This window comes from Rhinichthys klamathensis, unplaced genomic scaffold, assembly GCF_029890125.1.
Source record: "Rhinichthys klamathensis goyatoka isolate OS25496 unplaced genomic scaffold, OSU_Roscu_1.1 h1tg000196l_1, whole genome shotgun sequence".
Classification (NCBI taxonomy): domain Eukaryota; kingdom Metazoa; phylum Chordata; class Actinopteri; order Cypriniformes; family Leuciscidae; genus Rhinichthys; species Rhinichthys klamathensis.
In genome coordinates, this window is record NW_026606722.1 from 5,176,462 (window position 1) to 5,196,598 (window position 20,137).

General features: G+C 39.0%; 1 protein-coding gene across 1 annotated transcript; it reads right to left on the reverse strand.

Moving 5' to 3' along the window:
- Nucleotides 1-4,751: 4,751 nt before the first annotated feature.
- tmem30ab (transmembrane protein 30Ab) lies at nucleotides 4,752-12,637 on the reverse strand. The gene is made up of 7 exons (XM_056262727.1): nucleotides 12,293-12,637; nucleotides 12,044-12,163; nucleotides 10,976-11,083; nucleotides 8,682-8,766; nucleotides 8,452-8,592; nucleotides 8,153-8,359; nucleotides 4,752-5,055 (listed from the first exon to the last, which is right to left on the reverse strand). Exons 1-7 carry the CDS (start codon nucleotides 12,533-12,535, stop codon nucleotides 4,862-4,864), a joined length of 1,098 nt encoding a protein of 365 aa, XP_056118702.1. The 5' UTR covers nucleotides 12,536-12,637; the 3' UTR covers nucleotides 4,752-4,861.
- Nucleotides 12,638-20,137: the final 7,500 nt, after the last annotated feature.

Sequence of the window (20,137 nt, forward strand, 5' to 3'; positions counted from 1 at the left end):
GCAAAAAGTCAAATTAAATTCTGATATCTTGTAATGTAAATCAATGAAATCTTATAACAGTGTAGACTACTACTCTATACCCCTAAATAATGTCTCAGTAAGATAATATTTACATTCTTGGGTTTATGATCAAAGCTCTGTAATTTTATTGTGGGAGTAAAACATATATCGCAATGCACTACAATGATGATTGAGAGATGTACAAAAAACTGTTCCTCAAACGCCTGTGTATCATATTTGATACTCACATTTTAACATGATTGTTCTAAAAAAATTGTGTATGGATAATCAAGTAAACCTTAATTGCTTCCGTCCAGTAAGTGTTCATTTTAACAATATAAAAGTTATTATGTTTAATTAAAAAAAATGTTTTGCTATCACGAAGAAGGCATGTAGTAGATTTTCGACAGGATATTCAGCAAAGTTTTGATTATGTTAATAACTTAGAGGCCTTAGAAATGTGCATGGCAAATATGATACGGTAGGCTTAGGGTTAAAAATCTGTAATTATAAGAAAATAATTTGAAAGTCAGTGGGGTCCAGACAACATTGGACCCCATTGACTTGCATTATATAAACAAAACAAAACAAACAAAAAACATTGGGACATTTCTCAAAATAACTTCTTGCAAAAACAAAATAAAAAACCTTGAGACATTTCTCCAAATATCTTCTTGCAAAAAAAAAAAAAAAAAAAAACATGGAGAAATTTCTCAAAACATCTTCTTGCAAAAAAAAACAAAAACAAAACCAAAACAAATAACAAAGCAAAAAAAAAAAAAAAAAAAAAAAAACGTAAAACAACCACACAAAAACACAACACAAACGTTTTTCAATATATCTTCTTTTGTACTCCACGGAAGAAAGAAAAGCATACAGATTTGGAATGACAGAATAAATTAGATTTGGCATCCCAGATTTTCAGTGCTGTCTTTGAACTTCACTGTATGTTCAGACATATGTACTCTACACATGTCCTTCACTGAACAGGGGATTACCCCGTGAGGAGGCGAGCCCTCTGGCAACCTCCCAGCGTTGCTCTGGGCAACATTGATTACACATTCACATGGATGAGTTTGGAGAAACAGCTAACAAAGCCCTTCTGCAATTAATCCTCATTGCGTGACAGGTCTAAAGGCAGCAAAGGCGTCCCAGTCAGGTGAGCAGTGTTTTCCTACAGCGAGTTAACCTTATCCGTCAGGAATCATTTAGACAGGGCCGTCCCATGTAACTCTAGCAACACTCCAGCACGCTCATGATGTCAATGCACTTAGCGTGAATTACACAATAAACATCCTTAAAGGAAGGGTAGGCAATTTTCAGAGCGGTGTAGGTAACATCAGCAGATGGAAGATCTGACAGACATAGGGCCCTATTTATTGATCTAAGCGGCACGGCGCAAGTGAATTTAGGGAGTGTCCGAATCCACTTTTGCTAGTTTAACAACGGTAAAAATGGTCGGCGCGCGCGGCGCATAGTCTAAAAGGGTTGTCCCTATTCTCTTAATGAGTAATGGGTGTGTTTTGGGCGTAACGTGCAATAAACCAATCAGAGTCTCATCTCCCATTCCCTTTAAAAGCCCGTTGCGCTCGCGCCGTGCAGATTCACTATTTACATGGCAGAGTTTGCAAGCGGAAAGACACATCTTTAGAGAGGAAATGGATCTGCTCGTGCGCGAGGTTAAAGTCCCCGTGAACCGGAAGTTGCAAACGACTTTTCTCCAGTGTTGTGACGTATTTCCGAGAGAAACGGAATACTAAATGAGGCAAAATAGTGGGCGTGGCTTTTTTTCCAACTAGCACCTGATTGGATCTAGAAAAGTAGGTGTTGTCATTCAGCCTGTCTGGAGGGGCGTGGTTACGGATGTTAAGCAGACGCCCAAACCGTCAAACCTACGTCATCAAGGAAGGTCCTCCAATGCAGAGGGGAGGGGAAATTTCAGATTTTGATTAAAGATTACGAAGCCCAAAATTTTTTTTGTGTGGATTGACTTGCATGGATGAATTGTTCACCACAAAACGATCAATTTAGGCAAACAAAGTAAGTATGGTCAATTTTGAATTCATGGGGACATTAAAGCTCGCAAGCAGACCATCTACACGGGACAAGCTGGATTCCACCATATCTTTATGTACACAATAATAATCTTTTACATTGTAATCCTTTTATTTTTGGCATGTTTGTGTGCTGCTGTGTCCCTGTGTGTGTAATAAGCAGAGTGTACATGCATTGTGCACCCGCCTAAAGGCATATTACTAATGCGCCCTTTAAATAACAAAAAAAAAATACTGCTCCATTGACTTTAGACCAGGTTCCAGTTTCCTCAAAATAGCAACGCGCCATCAAAGCGCCCGAACACACCTCGTTTCCAGACCAGCACGAACATGGGCGCACAAATGGGCGCAAATGCATTTGCTATTTAAACAATGTGGCGCAGGACGTGAAAATGATAATAGCGTCAGGCTGAAACTAGCAAAAAAACAATGCGTCGCGCCTGTATAATAGGACCCATAGAGGCACAGCACAGACTTATGTACATTTTCAAAACAGACTACCTATACATCTTCTGGGAAGTCTCACTCTCTCTGACACCCAAGATCATCAACTGAACTTTCTTTTAAAAAAGTCTGTCGCTAATTGACAGAACAGAGAAACAGGAACACAGCGTTCAAGTCACATGAGCTGTGGTGCTCATCATTATCTCACAGCAGAACATCTCAATCGGTCCTCATGTTGTGTGTGAGGACAGCCGTGGTCTGGTGGTGTGAGAGGGAGTGAAAGAGCGCTCTGGGGTTGGGAAGCAGTTTGTTACTCCAGCACTTTTCCTCTGGGCCTATTCGAGCGCCGGTCTTTCAGGCAGTCCAACATCCCAACAGCAGGAGAGAACAGATGTTGCTTCTGGTGTAATGAAGAAGCCAGAGGCTATCAGATTATTCACAGCTTTAGATACCTCGACTGCTGGTCCTTTTTACTGATCCACTTTGGGTTTAATGTTTTCGTTTTGAAGACTAATAAAGGAAACGAATGAATGAAAAATAGCTCTTTCAGTGCTGCTTAAGTTGTATATCTATTCACCTTATTCAGAGTCTCATCTATCACAAAAGAAGAGGAACTAGTTCTACTTTTTGATAGAAAGACGTATAAAGCAGAGCTATTTTAATTTATTCATCACATGCTTTCTTAACAGTGACTTTTTGACAATCAGCTAGCCTCACAAATGTCTAAAAAAAACAACATTATCATGTACTGGGGAATGTCTAAAAAAAAAAACATTTAATTAGAGAACAATGAAGCGTCCTTTAAAATAACACTCAAGATAACCTGTTTTTACTGTACGAGTTGCAAACTATTTTCATCATTTGCAAAGGATTAATTGATCTCCATATGGACTGAATGCATTTTAAAAACTAAATAGGGTTTAGAAAATATTATTGTTTATTCACCACCATGTCATTCCAAACCTGTATGCTTTTATTTTTATTTTATGGCAATATTTAAATATTTGTCATAAAAAAAATTATATATACAGTATTTTTTTCTTTTCTAGGTTGAACTAAACTTTCAAAATTGTTTTATTGTAGTGTTGCACTGTAAAAAGCTATCAGTTGACAACTTAAAAAAATTCCACATAACTTAATTTTTTCAATTACGCATTTTACGAAGTTTATTTACTTGAAGTCGTCAACTGATCAATGTTTACAGTATGGGTTAGACTGTCAATTGCTTAGAAATAAAATAAAAGCTGACTCTCATCCAAACTTACAAGAGGATTAAAAAGTGATTTTTGCCTGTATTGATTTAACATGTTAACTTGTTAATTCAGTCTTCAGCTTATCTTCATTTGGCAATGCCTCCAGTCCAGCAGATAAAGAATGCAATGTTTACTTTAACACATAATAATGAGAAATTCTCAGGAAGTTCAGTAATTAGACATTTTATTCGCCCAACAACGCAGCACACACTCCTAAAAACTGACCAAAAATGTATGGCTTGTCACATTAAAGTGCTTATTTGTTAGAGGCAGACATGCTTAAAACAGAACAACACTTAAAAAAGACACGACATCCAAAATGAGCCCAAGACTGTTTCAATTAAATAGACACAGAATCAAACATTTGGTCCTTGTTGCAAGCCTTGAAGTACACACAGCAAAGAGCACAAGCATCTCCAGAAAACAATAAGAATGTAACAGTCCTCAAAAATTAGATATAGTTGTCAATGATCCCTACCATAATCTGGCACTACATAGAAGTTTGGAAGTAAACACTGATTCAGTATTTGACTTTATGAACCTCAGAGGAAAAGTAAAACTATTCTTTTTATATTAAACTTAAAAAATAAAGTAGTCATATTACAAATGCCCTGTTTAAACATCACTTTTGGCTAAAAGTAAAAGCCATTTCTATGAAATACAAACATACATTCATTTCAATTTATACAACTTTGACTTTGTATCGGATCTATCTTGGAATATGTACGGAAGCTCGTTTCCACCAGGAAATGAAATAGGTAATTGCGACATTTTTTCGAGTTTATATCTCTAATTCGCAGTAAAAAAGTAGTCAGAATTATGAGATAAAAATTGCAATAACCGTTTTTATTACGTGGTGGAAACAAGCTTCCATAAATATCACGCTAACCTCAGGCTTAGACATGTGCAAATCGACGGTCAAATCATGCTTGAAATGAACCATCAACCATCATCAGAAAGAATAAAAATTAAAAAATAAAACTTTGAAGTGGACAGAAATAAATAAGCTGAACATCAAGTGGTCAAATGCTGTCTTGCACCATTAAAATGATAAACTAGAATCGAAGCATGCCATTTAAACGCCTGACAGAACGCATGCACTCCACACGCTTAATTGGGAATATCAGAGCTGTTATTGCGGTTTCCGTATTTGTGATGAATGAAGAGGAGCACCACGCCGAGGAAGAAGCAGATGGAGCCCACCGTTATGTAGGCGATGCCCAAGAAGGGGTTTTTCCCTCCCATCCAGGAGATGGTGCTGAGGATCATACGCTTCCGGCCCTCAAAGCTGCGGACGGGGTAGTCTGAGGGGCAAGTGGTTGAGGAAACAATGTCAATTCAGAAGTTATTAAAGACCCCCTGTGGTGAAAATCAAGTTTTTTATTGTCTATGTGGTGTTCTTAAAACAGTCAACCAACACCATTGGTACCAAAGACAAAAACGCAGTTTAAAACCGCCCAAGTTTCCTAACGTCACAAACCTGTAACCAATCCGGTCAAAGGATTCTCCCAAATCATTTTGGCTGAACTAAACCAATATTTCCTCTTGCCACTGTGTAGCCGTAGCGTTTACTACAGTTGACCGAGTGGATCAGGTAGCTATTCTGAGCTGGAGGGAGTGAGATGGCTAATGTGCATATTCATGGATCCACGAATACTAAATGAAGCAAGGGTGTAAAGTTACATTCAAGTTATTTTAAGGCATGAAGAAAATATTTTCACAGGAAAAAAACATTTCAGTATGTAATTTTGATTATCAAAGATGAGTTTAAAGGGGGGGGGGGGGGTCAATCTCATGTTAATCTTGAGTACCTATAGAGTAGGGGTGTAACGATACACAAACCTGACGGTTCGGTTCGTCCCACGGTTTTGAGGTCTCGGTTCGGTTCGGTTCATTTCGGTGGGGTGGGGGGGTTTAGAAAGCTAAAATTGCTTTTATTTTTTATTAAACAGTGCTTTAATGAACAAATTGTGTCCTTGTCTTTAAATTAATTCAATTACAAGTAAACGTTTCTCAAGGATAACAAAATTATCTGCTAATGCTGTAAACTACAGCCCTTACTTGCACATTACTATAACATTAAAGCTTAACAACAGAGCCTAGACTTTTAACCTAAATTATATAATAATAATAATAATCAACACTCAAATAACAAATTGTATGAAAACATGTAAACTGCACATAAGGCAATTTTTGCATTAACATGTTTTTACTCTAATTTGTTATTGTCATATAATAATTTACACAGTTGCTGTTATTTTCTTGACAACTATTTTAAACATACATTAAATAATCAAGACATCATAAACAGGTTAAGTAAAATATAATATATAGGCTAATATATAGCATTTATTTAGTGAAAGAGTTAGCAAACCAGCAAGCTGTGGACACTGAATGACTTGCCTGAGGTAAATATAAAGCTATGTGAAAAACTAAGCGTTTTATTGACGTATTTCCGCTGTTGAAACACTGATTGAGTGTTTACACGAGTTATGATGCCTTTCAGTAAGTATACTGTATCTTTCAACATACCTTCGGGTGTCCATTCATGTTTATTCTGTAACTGAGGAAGAGATGATCGCGCTCCGCGCTGCCGCATGCATACAGTGATATCTGTCACGCCACATCTAAGAGCGCCAAAACGGCATTTATTGTTTGCATTTCGTGATCAAATAGACATAATTTGAAAGATTACACCTTGCTTATTGTCAAAAGTAACAAAACACTGAGCTTATCGCGATTATATGTGGTTAATGGTGGTTAGGCAACAGCCCTGTATTCGTTGTGTACACATAACACATGAGGTGCAATGAGCCGGGGCTGGGCGGGGCAGCAGGGGGCGGGGCGTGTTCGGTTCGCCATGAGAGTATCGCGATACGTATCGTGGGTGGTGTATCGCGGTTTTTCGGTTCGGTTCAAATATCGTTACACCCCTACTATAGAGTAATATTGCATCCATCATATCTCCAAAAAGTCTTTAGTTTTATTATTTATAAAAGAAAGATAGGCTGTACCGAGTCTTTCCGGAAAAAGCCGAGCGGGTGGAGGCGTGCCGTGTGGGCGGAGCTTAGACGCCGATACACACACAGATATTTGAAGCAGTTCTACTCACCGCCTGCGGTTCCAACGCAAGACCGTTAACCTTTAGTGTTGGGACTGCTCTATCCTTGAGAACTAAACGATTAGCAAATCCGGCTTCGAACTGGGCCTTGTTTATAAAAAAAATCATCCTCGAAATGCATGGAACAAACAAGAACACTTGCACAACTGTGTTGATGTTCTGGAAAAACAAACTCCATCCACTGGTCCCTTAACGCTTGATTCTTTGGGAATCTGTGCAGTGTTGTCTTGCCTTGGCAACCGAAAACACACTTCTTTGGTGACATACTTGAGTGCAGCCGATACACAGCGCTTTGATGGGCATAGGTTACGGTAACGGCTATCGCTCTACAGCTGCGCACGCGCCCTTCCGAGAGAAGTGCCCTTAGGACCGTATAAGGAAATTCCGGCGCATCTGACGTCACACTTGAAAAAAACTTTCCGAAACTTGTGACAACCAGGAAGGAGTATTTTGAGAACAGAAATACTCAATCAAACGTACAACTTAATTTTTGAAACTTTGTCCATGTTTAGCATGGGAATCCAACTCTTTAACAGTGTAAAAAAACTCACTATGCATGAAATAGCATTTCACCCCCCCTTTAAGGGGTACAATTATTGACTGCAAGGGAGAAAATACATAATACTTATAAAAAATATATATATTTTCTGTCATTTTTTATCAATTTAATGGATCCTTGCTGAATAAAAGTATTAATTTAATTCAAAAGAAAAATCTTTCTAACCCCAAACTTTTGAACGGTAGTGTATACTTACCAAAGTCAAAGACCGATAGTGAAAATGCTTAATTTTAATTACAAATAATATGATTAGCATAGCAATTTCAATGAAAAGCTATCAGAGTATGATTTGATATTGTTGATCTTGTGCAGAATCGGAAAGATTTCTTGTTCATTTTACTATACACTCTCTCTCTCTCTCTCTCTCTCTCTCTCTCTCTCTCTCTCTCTCTCTCTCTCTCTCTCTCTCTCTCTCTCTCTCTCTCTCTCTCTCTCTCTCTCTCTCTCTCTCTCTCTCTCTCTCTCTCTCTCTCTCTCTCTCTCTCTCTCTCTCTCTCTCTCTCTCTCTCTCTCTCTCTCTCTCTCTCTCTCTCTCTCTCTCTCTCTCTCTCTCTCTCTCTCTCTCTCTCTCTCTCTCTCTCTCTCTCTCTCTCTCTCTCTCTCTCTCTATACGTGTAAGTCTATATATCTCTCACACACACACATACACACACACACACACACACACACACACACACCACAGCAGAGCTTCACGTTTTAAAGGCAAGCAATGCAAGGATACTGTAGGTGACTTCCAGGGTGTAGTTTCCTCTGGGCAGTGTGGGTGTCATGTTGTTCTTCTTCTGGATGATGCGGTAGAGCTTTCTGAAGGTGGGCAGAGCAGCCGTACGCATCCATACAATGAAATCCTCATTTATGAAGCCGTTGTTTTCTGAGTCAGTGTCTAGCTCATAAACAGGCTTGCGCCAGTTGACCGGCTTCGCTGTGTCTGGAAGATGAGGAGAGTTTTAGTTCGAGATATGGACAACACATATGCCAATTCATCCCAGTATACATGCAAGTCTATATATAGAATTATACCAATAAAAACAGCAGTAAGATTACTGCCAGCAGGATTTCTGAACTTCACATGTTTGTCCGTCCACCATGCGATCCCTTTTTTGATCAGTGGAATTTGGGTTTTTGTTCCATTGGGATCAATGTAAAACAAGTCCAGTGTGTCTGAAGCAAAGAGTGTAAGAGACAATCGATATTAAAACTCTTGAGGAAATAGTCTCGCACGATGGCAAGTATTCAGATCCAGGTCTTACCATTAAACATGCTGTTAGCAATGGCTCCACACGGGGCTATTGGCTTTTCATTAACGCGGTACGGCTCACATTCTTTGCTTGGATCCTGAAATATAAAGATACGCTTTGAGCTTCATATATAACATACAATCAAGTACGTCTTTTATACAGGAAGCAGTAAACTTGTTGTAACAGGTGACAGCTTTTCCAATGTCACGCAGTTTAAAGTTCATTAAAAGCGACAAGGTCTGTCGGTGATTGACAGGGCTATAATAGGTGTGGAGATGTTTTAAACCCATGATGTCAAACCCTGCTCTCATGCAGCGCTTGTTGACAGTGTTGACACCTGTTAGCGCTGGCGAAGCATACTATGCTGTCAAACACGTCAGACAGCTGAGCTCAAAATTAGGTGAACTATTTAGTTTCTATTTGCTTCGTCATTAAAACTAGGGCTGTCTATATATATATATATATATATATATATATATATATATATATATATATATATATATATATATAAGATACTCGGTCTGTCTTTCAGGGCTATTTATAGACTGATAGACACACACATAGATAGAGGTGTTGGCAGGCATATAAGGTAGTCAACCAAAATGCCTTTTACTGCAAGTCCGTGGCAGAAAGTACCCAGTCATATGTGAAGAGGGCAGTTTGCACCATTGCTCAGTATAAGTAGATACATACAGACGATATTTCCCGACACTATCCTCGGGCCGGGCCCTTGATCTAGAGACGTGCACTCCCAACGCAATAGAGTGCAGCGTGGGACTAGATGGCCGAGTGCGAGTGCGGGCGCAGGCGGTATAATGCACTCACTCTGTGTGTCCGCGTTGCGGGAGAATAAAACGATTTGCGGGACTCCCGCAAACTATAAATATCTATGAATAAAACATAAAAACTAATTGATTTTTATTCATCTGTTGCAGAAAAGCAACAAGAACAACTAAAACAAAATAGGAACGAAAACATTTTTGGCTAACTTTTTCCGCTTTTGATATCATTTCTAGTGAGAACTTAGTAGGGGTGTAACGATACACAAACCTGACGGTTCGGTTCGTCCCACGGTTTTGAGGTCTCGGTTCGGTTCATTTCGGTGGGGTGGGGGGGTTTAGAAAGCTAAAATTGCTTTTATTTTTTATTAAACAGTGCTTTAATGAACAAATTGTGTCCTTGTCTTTAAATTAATTCAATTAAAAGTAAACGTTTCTCAAGGATAACAAAATGATCTGCTAATGCTGTAAACTACAGCCCTTACTTGCACATTACTATAACATTAAAGCTTAACATGATATAATAATAATCAACACTCAAATAACAAATTGTATGAAAACATGTAAACTGCACATAAGGCAATTTTTGCATTAACATGTTTTTACTCTAATTTGTTATTGTTATACAATAATTTACACAGTTGCTGTTATTTTCATGACAACTATTTTAAACATACATTAAATAATCAAGATATCATAAACAGGTTAAGTAAAATATAATATATAGGCTAATATATAGCATTTATTTAGTGAAAGAGTTAGCAAACCAGCAAGCTGTGGACACTGAATGACTTGCCTGAGGTAAATATAAAGCTATGAATGACTTGCCTGAGGTAAATATAAAGCTATGTGAAAAACTAAGCGTTTTATTGACGTATTTCCGCTGTTGAAACACTGATTGAGTGTTTACACGAGTTATGATGCCTTTCAGTAAGTATACTGTATCTTTCAACATACCTTCGGGTGTCCATTCATGTTTATTCTGTAACTGAGGAAGAGATGATCGCGCTCCGCGCTGCCGCATACATACAGTGATATCTGTCACGCCACATCTAAGAGCGCCAAAACGGCATTTATTGTTTGCATTTCGTGATCAAATAGACATAATTTGAAAGATTACACCTTGCTTATTGTCAAAAGTAACAAAACACTGAGCTTATCGCGATTATATGTGGTTAATGGTGGTTAGGCAACAGCCCTGTATTCGTTGTGTACACATAACACATGAGGTGCAATGAGCCGGGGCTGGGCGGGGCAGCAGGGGGCGGGCGTGTTCGGTTCGCCATGAGAGTATCGCGATACGTATCGTGGGTGGTGTATCGCGGTTTTTCGGTTCGGTTCAAATATCGTTGCACCCCTAGAACTTAGTATCGTAGCAACTAAATATTTGCTATCACCAAAGCTCTACGCTGCCAGTATGTCCGAAATCAGTTTCGTAAGATACATTCATGCAGTGAGAGTGATAATCAGACAGACAGACAGACAGATAGATAGATAGATAGACAGATAGACAGATAGATGCAATACCTTAAGTGAGTTAAGGTCCCCATTGAGTTGGCTGTCATCTCTGGACTTCACATACCGTCTATGGTTTTGGTAGAAATTTGAGAGGCCATAGTACATGAAGACATTACTCTGAGGACAGAAAGTTACAGTCGTGAACTGGCATTGTTGTGAAAGCTCATCAATTAACCCACCAGGAAAACATCTTCTATATATAACATCTTCTGTCTGACCATAAATAACTAAACTGAGAACCTTATGCATGTCAGATGTTATCAGTCAGGAAAACCAAGGCCTTTCGTTTCCTCATAGTACAGCTAAAAGTGAATGATGAAACTACTAACAAAAAGTACTATGGTACTATCATGTTTCTACATAATAAACAATACCATGTAGCAATGTATATGATAATTCAATACCTATCAAAGTGTGAGAGACCTCCAATTTATTAGCTGCAATAAGTAAATAACTAAAAGAATAACAGTGTAGTCAACGGTTTAACTATTTGCGCTAAAAACCAGAGTGTTTATGATTACTATAATAAATCAAATGGTAATAAATAACAGTTTGCAATATCAAGTAGCATAACAAACTGTTTTTGTGCAGCTAAAAAACACTGGAAGCAGCTGACACCAGAAACATTGTACACACAAGTTAAAAATAGCCAAGTTTGATTATGCAAAAGCTCAAATGATTTGAGACATGAGAGGTAGAAGATGGCAGAAGGCTTCAGAACACGAATATAGTGCACAAATCATCATGTGTTTGTTTGTCCTTTTAACACTTCGACATTAAATGGCCACTAAAAAGTTTTATTGTGTGGGGAAAAAATTAGCATAGGCCCTTCTTCAACTTTAATGCACGTTTATGTCCCAGTCAGGGGTTGGTTTATGAGTTATTTTCAGTTTTCAGGTAATGTTTACACCTCTGGGTTTTTTCTGACTGTTGTTTCATATGTCAGGCTTTAAGGGGTTAAGTCACATGGAGTTGGAGTAACATTGAGAGTGAGTAAATGGCAAAACGTTTACTTTGGCTAAACCATCCCTTGAAAAGGAATGCCGCATAATGGGCAGGTCATAAACACTCACTCACCTCGAAAGGCTGGTCGAGAGAAAAGGACAGGACACATTTGCATGGAGTCGTGCTGTTCCAGCTGAAGCTTTGAGAGCAGTTAAAACACGGGCTGGACATGTCAGTCCCAGTATATTCAATCTGTAAACCAGAGAAACATGCTTAACACGCGGTTACATAGACCTCATGACGTCCGAGTGAACAGTACACGTCTATTAGCTGTGTGTTTGTTAGTAAAATTACACTAAACACACTGCAACAGGCTCAAACCTCGATCTCTCTGATGTTGTTGGACGTCACGAAGAGGCCGATTCCTATGGGAATGAAGATGAGGCCGATGACGAAGAAAGCGGGCAACACGGTCCCCGCGGTCAAGATGGGCTGCCAGGCCGGCAAGCGCTGCTGTTTGAAGGCGGTGTTGTCGGGCTTTCTGGTCCGGATGGCGGTTCCGCCGAGCCCCGCGGATCCGGAGAGATGACCGTCTTCCTCTTTCGCGTTGTAGCTGGACGCCATAATAGCCGTAATTACCAGCTCACAGCTCCAGTATTTGTGTTAAAACACACGATTCCTCGATTATAGACACGCAATTATTATAAAAGTGTTTTATATGTCCACTGCGGCCTTCTCTCCAGGTTGTATGGGAAACTAAGTTGCTTGTTTTGTTTGAGGCGGTGCTACAGGAAGTGACAGCTAGTGTGATTCGCGAATCATGAATATGATCCGGTTCATTTAATTCAGTTGAACTGATTTGCGAATCAGTTGATTTGAATTATTGAGTCATCATTAGTAATTAGTGTCAGAGTTTTGTTAGTTTGAATTGTACTTAATTTAAGACAGCAATTTCTCTAGCGGTGAATGAGAGACTACATTAAATATATTGTTGTGTACCAATGTGCTCAAATAGCAAAAGAAAAACGTTCAATTATTTTAGTTTTTTGTAATTTGATGCAAAGGCAATATAGTGTTATAAATGTACATATAACTTTGCAGGATTTACAACGCTGATGAAACAAGTGGTTTAAAACAAGTCATCACAGTCTGAGAAAAGGTTCCATTGAGTGAGAAAAAGATTTTACTAAATAAATATGTTAACAGTTAACATGTTAATCAATTAAGCTCAATTATTACATGCAGCCTATGTAATCTCAATCATTTTAAAAATATTTACAACATAATATTACTTTTTTTAATTCTGTGTTTAGACTGTCAAGTCAGCCATAAAATCAATTGGATTTATTTGGGACAGATAATAAAATGTTTATTAACAACAGGTGAAGAACAAATAAATGAACAAAAAAAATGTCAAAACAAAAAGTAGATTTTGGTTAATATTTAAAGGTGCTCTATGTAACTTTTAGCGGCCTCTAGTGGTGATGTTTCAGATTGCAACCAAATTTTAGAAGAGCGCTCGTGCTCGAACTCATAGACAATACCGTCTATTACGCAAATATCTCGGCGAATACTAGACGGATTCGGCGAGCACCGAGCTCGTTGGGACCATCTAGTCGAGCTGAAAAGAACCATATAAGTTCCATAGTTTTTGGTGGTGTTTTCGCGTAGATATTAGCAGAAAACCATCGGGCGCGCTGCAAAATTGCGGACGCCGGTGACGTTACGATCTCAGAAGAAAATCGCTCGTATCTCTGGAACGCAAAGACCCAGAGAGCTCAAATTCGGGGGAGGAGGTCCCAGGGGAACCCTTGCCCGAACGCTAGAGTGGCGGGCCTCGGGGATGCCCCCTACCGGATCGCCGCTCGCTGGGACCCCCGATTTCGAACGGCTATAACTCGGGGAGCCGGGCGAGTTGGACCTCGGGGGTGGGCTCGTTCGAAAGGCCCCGTCCAGCACTACGAACGATTAGAGTCTTGGGAATATTGATCAAAGATTGACTGAGATATAAGCCGAAAAACATGCGCCTTTAACCGGACGTAACTCCCTGACCGTTTACAATAGACTGTATATAAGGAGAGAGGCTCGGGAGCGCGCATGCACGTCACATCCGTTGGATTTCGCAGTAAATCCGACCCGGAGACTTCACATAGAAATAGGAATACTGGCCTTCAGAGGTAATAGCAAAACTCGACAAGTGGATCATTTTAATGTGTGATTACAACCCCTTCACACACAGGCAATAAAAAAAGGATTCATTTTAGTAGAAAGGTTACATAGAGCACCTTTAATTACACATTTTCAGATCAAATACAGCTCAATAAATGTCTCTGCTAGAAATCATTATTAGACAGCGTTTACAAGAAATCAAATCAAACCTCGAAGATTTCATGTAGGCTACGTAAAAATGTTCAGCCCTGAATACACTGTAAAAAGTGATCAGTTGACAACTTAAAAAAGTGAAGAAACTCATTGCCTTGTAATTGAAAAAATTAAGTTATGTGGAGTTGTCGAGTTCACAAAACTTTTTTTTTTTTTCAATTAGTACGCATGAAGTTTATTAATTAATCATTTTAAGGCAACGGGTTTCCTCACTTTTTTTAAGTTAAGTCAACTAAACACTTTTTACAGTGAACCTGTTACTGATGAACGTGATGATTCAAAGGAATTGGTGAATCAGTTTTTTAAAATGGTTTACTGAACCGAACCGATTCGTTCAAATGAATCAGACATTTGTCAGGCGTCATACCACATGACACCACCACACAGAAACCTTAGCAGCTAATTAAAAAGAAATAGTATTAGAATGTTATATATATATTAGGGCTGTCAAATGATTAATCGCGATTAATCGCATCCAAAATAAAAGTTTGTGTTTACATAATATATGTGTGTGTAGTGTGTATAATAATTTTGTATATATAAATACACACACATGCATGTATATATTTAAGAAATATTTGCATGTATATATTTTATATATATTTATACATAATTAATATTAGATATAAATATAAATATTTTATATATTAATAACACATTTTTCTTAAATATATACATGCATGTGTGTGTATTTATATATACAAAATAATTATACACACTACACACACATACACTCACCGGCCACTTTATTAGGTACACCTGTCCAACTGCTCGTTAACACTTAATTTCTAAGCAGCCAATCACATGGCGGCAACTCAGTGCATTTAGGCATGTAGACATGGTCAAGACAATCTCCTGCAGTTCAAACCGAGCATCAGTATGGGGAAGAAAGTTGATTTGAGTGACTTTGAACGTGGCATGATTGTTGGTGCCAGAAGGGCTGGTCTGAGTATTTCAGAAACTGCTAATCTACTGGGATTTTCACGCACAACCATCTCTAGGGTTTACAGAGAATGGTCCGAAAAAGAAAAAACATCCAGTGAGCGGCAGTTCTGTGGGCGGAAATGCCTTGTTGATGCCAGAGGTCAGAGGAGAATGGCCAGACTGGTTCGAGCTGATAGAAGGGCAACAGTGACTGAAATAACCACTCGTTACAACCGAGGTATGCAGCAAAGCATTTGTGAAGCCACAACACGCACAACCTTGAGGCGGATGGGCTACAACAGCAGAAGACCCCACCGGGTACCACTCATCTCCACTACAAATAGGAAAAAGAGGCTACAATTTGCAAGAGCTCACCAAAATTGAACAGTTGAAGACTGGAAAAATGTTGCCTGGTCTGATGAGTCTCGATTTCTGTTGAGACATTCAGATGTTAGAGTCAGAATTTGGCGTAAACAGAATGAGAACATGGAACCATTATGCCTTGTTACCACTGTGCAGGCTGGTGGTGGTGGTGTAATGGTGTGGGGGATGTTTTCCTGGCACACTTTAGGCCCCTTAGTGCCAATTGGGCATCGTTTAAATGCCACGGCCTACCTGAGCAGACTGATCTCATGAAATGGCGTATGTATGACACGCCAATTCGTATTTCCATTTTTGGCGTGCTATCAACACGCATAATCGCTTTTCAGCGTGTTTATCAACGCCTTTGACTTAACGTTATATTACTGTATTATGTATATATAAATATATGACCTACCCCAACCCCGTCCCTAAACCTACCCGTCACTGGGGTTAATACCATTTATGAGTCTTCTCCTACCATCCTAGGAAAAGAAATATCGCTCCACAGATGTAGATATAGATTTTGCTTCGTTTCGCTCGGACATTTAACGGCGTACACATACACGCGGAATCACTCGGACATTTAATGGCGTAGACATACACGCAAAAGATTTCGGCGTGGACATACACGCGGATAGCTCAAAATGCGTATAGATAACACGCCACTTGAATTGAAAGTGGCGTGTATGTTTACGCAAAGTCATGATGTCATGTTGACCTGAGCATTGTTTCTGACCATGTCCATCCCTTTATGGCCACCATTTACCCATCCTCTGATGGCTACTTCCACCATGTCACAAAGCTCTAATCATTTCAAATTGGTTTCTTGAACATGACAATGAGTTCACTGTACTAAAATGGCCTCCACAGTCACCAGATCTCAACCCAATAGAGCATCTTTGGGATGTGGTGGAACGGGAGATTCGCATCATGGATGTGCAGCCGACAAATCTGCGGCAACTGTGTGATGCCATCATGTCAATATGGACCAAACTCCCTGAGGAATGCTTCCAGCACCTTGTTGAATCTATGCCACGAAGAATTGAGGCAGTTCTGAAGGCAAAAGGGGGTCCAACCCGTTACTAGCATGGGGTACCTAATAAAGTGGCCGGTGAGTGTATATTATGTAAACACAAACTTTTATTTTGGATGCGATTAATCGCGATTAATCGTTTGACAGCCCTAATATATATACTTTTATAACGAACCAATTGTTACATATGCCTTTATTATTACTGTTTTATTTAAAAAAAGGAGGTCAAAATGTTTTAGAAAATCTAAATATATTTCAAACTAATTAGTTTAAGAAATGCCGCAGGCTCTGTACAAATGTAAAGCAAATATACAGATTTTTTTTAAGTGTTGATAATGGCCATTATGGCATTATTCTATGGTGTAATAAATCTCTTTTTTCCTGCATGCAATGTTCACAACCACATGTGTTTCTCTCTCTTTTAAATACACATTTTACTAAATGTATAATATGTTTTATAATTTTATATCAGAAATTCTGCACATCATTTTCACAGTAGTAGCGACATTTAGATATGCTATTCGTCTCTAAATGCCCCTATTGTGTAACATTTATGTGTGGAATTTCTATAAATTATATAAAAATGCGAATATGATCATCTCCTAACAAGGCCACATAGATTAGATGGTAAGCAAACCATCATTTCTAATAATCAATGTGTTGGATGCAGGAGAAATGGGCAGCAATAAAGATCGACTTTGACAAGAGCCAAATTGTTATGGCAAGGCGACTGGGTCAGAGTGTCTCTGAAACGGCAAGGCTTGTGGGTTAATCCCAGTCAGCATTGGTGAGAATGCTCCAACAGGGGTCTGAGGAGGGACAAACCACAAACCGGCAACAGGGTGTTGGGTGCCCAAGGCTCATCGATGCATGAGGGCAACGAATGCTATCCAGTCTGGTCCGAGCCAACAGAAGGTCTACTGTGGCACAAGTCGCACACAATTTTAATGATGGTTATGGGAGGAATGTGTCACAAAACACAGTGATTCACACTATACTTGGCATATGGGGCTGCGTAGCTACAGACCAATCAGAGTGCCTATGTTGACCCCTGTTCGGCATCTATAACATGAGCTTCAGAATTGAATGTGTCTGAAGTGTGATGTTCTGCTGGGACACCCTGAGTCCAGCCAGCCATTCATGTGGATGTATATTTGACAAGTGCCACCTACCTAAACATTGTTGCAGACCAGGTACAGCCCTTCATGACACTGGTGTTCCCTGGTGGAAGTGGCCTGTTTCAGCAGGATACCCTGACACACTGTTCACATTGTTCAGGAATGGTTTGAGGAACATGATGTAGAGTTCAAGGTGTAACCAAGCCTCCAGATCTTAATCCAATTGAGAATCTGTGGGATTAAGTTTGATCCACCTCACAACCCACAGGACTTGAAGGATCTAATGTATTGGTGACAGATACACTACAGGACACCTTCAGTGGTTTTGTAGAGTCCATGCCTTGGCGGGTTTGCGCTGTTTTAGAAGCATGCAGAGGACCAACAGCATATTAGACAGGTGGTCATAATGTTTTGGCTCATTGGGGTATATATTCTAATATTATATATAATACTACAATATATATTTTTAAAGAAAATAAACTATTTGGCATTTTCTGTAGACTATGTGGGTCAGCATTTAGAAGGTGCACCATTTGAACCACAAGATGGAGCAGGAGACCAAAGCAACGACTTTAAAGCAGGAACAGGTTCTCTCAATAACAGGAGTGGGGACTAAACTCGCAGTATTTTATCAAAGCTGTGTTTATGCCAAACCTTTTTTCCATTCAAAGTTCCAAGTTCCTTATCATGCAGGTGTAGACCTCCAGACTTGCTCGCCTTAAAAATCCCAATATATTTTTCAAGGTCTTATGCTCTTTTATAGTTTGTCAGCCTATCATTTCTGCTCACAACTCTGATTCTTTTTATCCCATAACTTCCACTTCTCTGACTTTGTGATTTCTTTATCTTTGTCCTCCACTCTCTTTTCACAACTTGCTTCTGCTTACTTCATCCCTAAGGTCCCTTTTTTTTTCTGAGCTTCACTTTTGTTGTTCTTTGATTGCATGCTCAGTCCCAAAAAGTTGGCCGACTTTTATACACTGTCAGCTCTGCCCGTTCCTGAACTGGCGTACTAGCAGTCAGCTCCTCACATTACTGAGCAAACTTGGCTGGGATTTATCTAGTGTGCCACCCTCCAACCTTTTGGGTCATTTAGCCGTCTTGTTCAGCTTTGCTGTTGACAGCCTCAAGACGCATGCTTTGCCGAAATCCTAGGACAGTGTCATTTTTTTATGTGTGTGAAACTGACACTCACCAACATCAATGCAAATGATTCCAGCTATATCATCTCCTTTCTATTCTCCTTATAAATGATTTATCCATGCATATCATTATTTAAAAAAAACATCTTTAATCTTCAAAGTATAAGTTCCTGTGACCGTCACAATGGGGAAGGAAAGACTATCGCAAGCAACTTCCATTTCATGCCTACTTTAAACGAAGGCCTATATCGTATTGATCGCCTCTGTGCAGTTAAGGGTTAAAAAACGATTTTCAGAATGCTGAATAAGCTAGATGCTAAAATAATCTCTTTTAGTTCCCATGTGGAAAATCCTGTTTGGTTCCCTGGTGGTGTATCTTTCAGTGAAGTATCTTATGGCTGCCGCAAGGGTGTTTAGCCTAAGCTGAAAAATCAGTGTGAGTGTAAAATTACATTATGGAAAAATTATTCTGTTGTTTTGATATTTTGAGAAATTGGACACACTGCGTTAACGTAAAAGAAATCAGTTGAATAAAGTAGTGGTAAAGTTAAATAAAAAGAAGGGGATTCCTTATGGAATATGTCCTTCAAAGTGACTCAAATAAAGTAGGCTACTTATGTCCCCATGTCTTATAAAGAATCAACTCTTAATGCTTTTACATTTCGTTCATATTTCAAAATTATTGCAAGTGAAGGTATCTTGACCAGTCACATATTTCAAGGCAGCACTGTATTAATATTCCTCATAATTTTTTTTTTCTTCTCGAGCTGCTTAATGTACATACGCTATTTAAACTTTATGGTGTTTCGCTCCTGAATGAACCAGTGCTTGAACAAATCAGTTGAACGAATGATTCATTGACTCATTCATAAAGACAGTCAGTCACCACCTTAACATGCAACCTGTAGAAAGTCAAAGGCTGCATTCGAAAATGCAGTCTCTGAGTAGGTATTTCTTTTGATTAAGTCCTTATTTTGTGACAGTTCAAAAAGTATGTTCTATAAGAATGTGTTTAGTATGAATGGTAGTCAGTTGGGTCGCTTCAATCCTCTCCCGTGGCCTTATGGGAAAGTAAAGTGTCCATCAGATGCACACTTGACTTTGGAATCTCACTTTTTTTTTTTATCTTATACAAAATATATATTTTACAAAATAATTGTTACTCTAAAATTGCTAGAAAATCAAAGCCATAATCCTAGCCAAGTTGTGTTCCAAATTTGAAGTTGATATCGCAAAAAAATGTAAGTTCCCATGATATTTTGTT

What these genes read in the sequence shown, in the direction of transcription:
- tmem30ab (XM_056262727.1), bottom strand. Translation starts at nt 12,535, where the DNA reads ATGGCGTCCAGCTACAACGCGAAAGAGGAAGACGGTCATCTCTCCGGA. An exon ending in TCTTACTGCTGTTTTTATTG is followed by an intron (nt 8,360 to 8,451) that starts GTATAATTCTAT and finishes CTCATCTTCCAG; the next exon opens with ACACAGCGAAGCCGGTCAAC. An exon ending in CACCCTGGAAGTCACCTACA is followed by an intron (nt 5,056 to 8,152) that starts GTATCCTTGCAT and finishes CTTGCCCCTCAG; the next exon opens with ACTACCCCGTCCGCAGCTTT.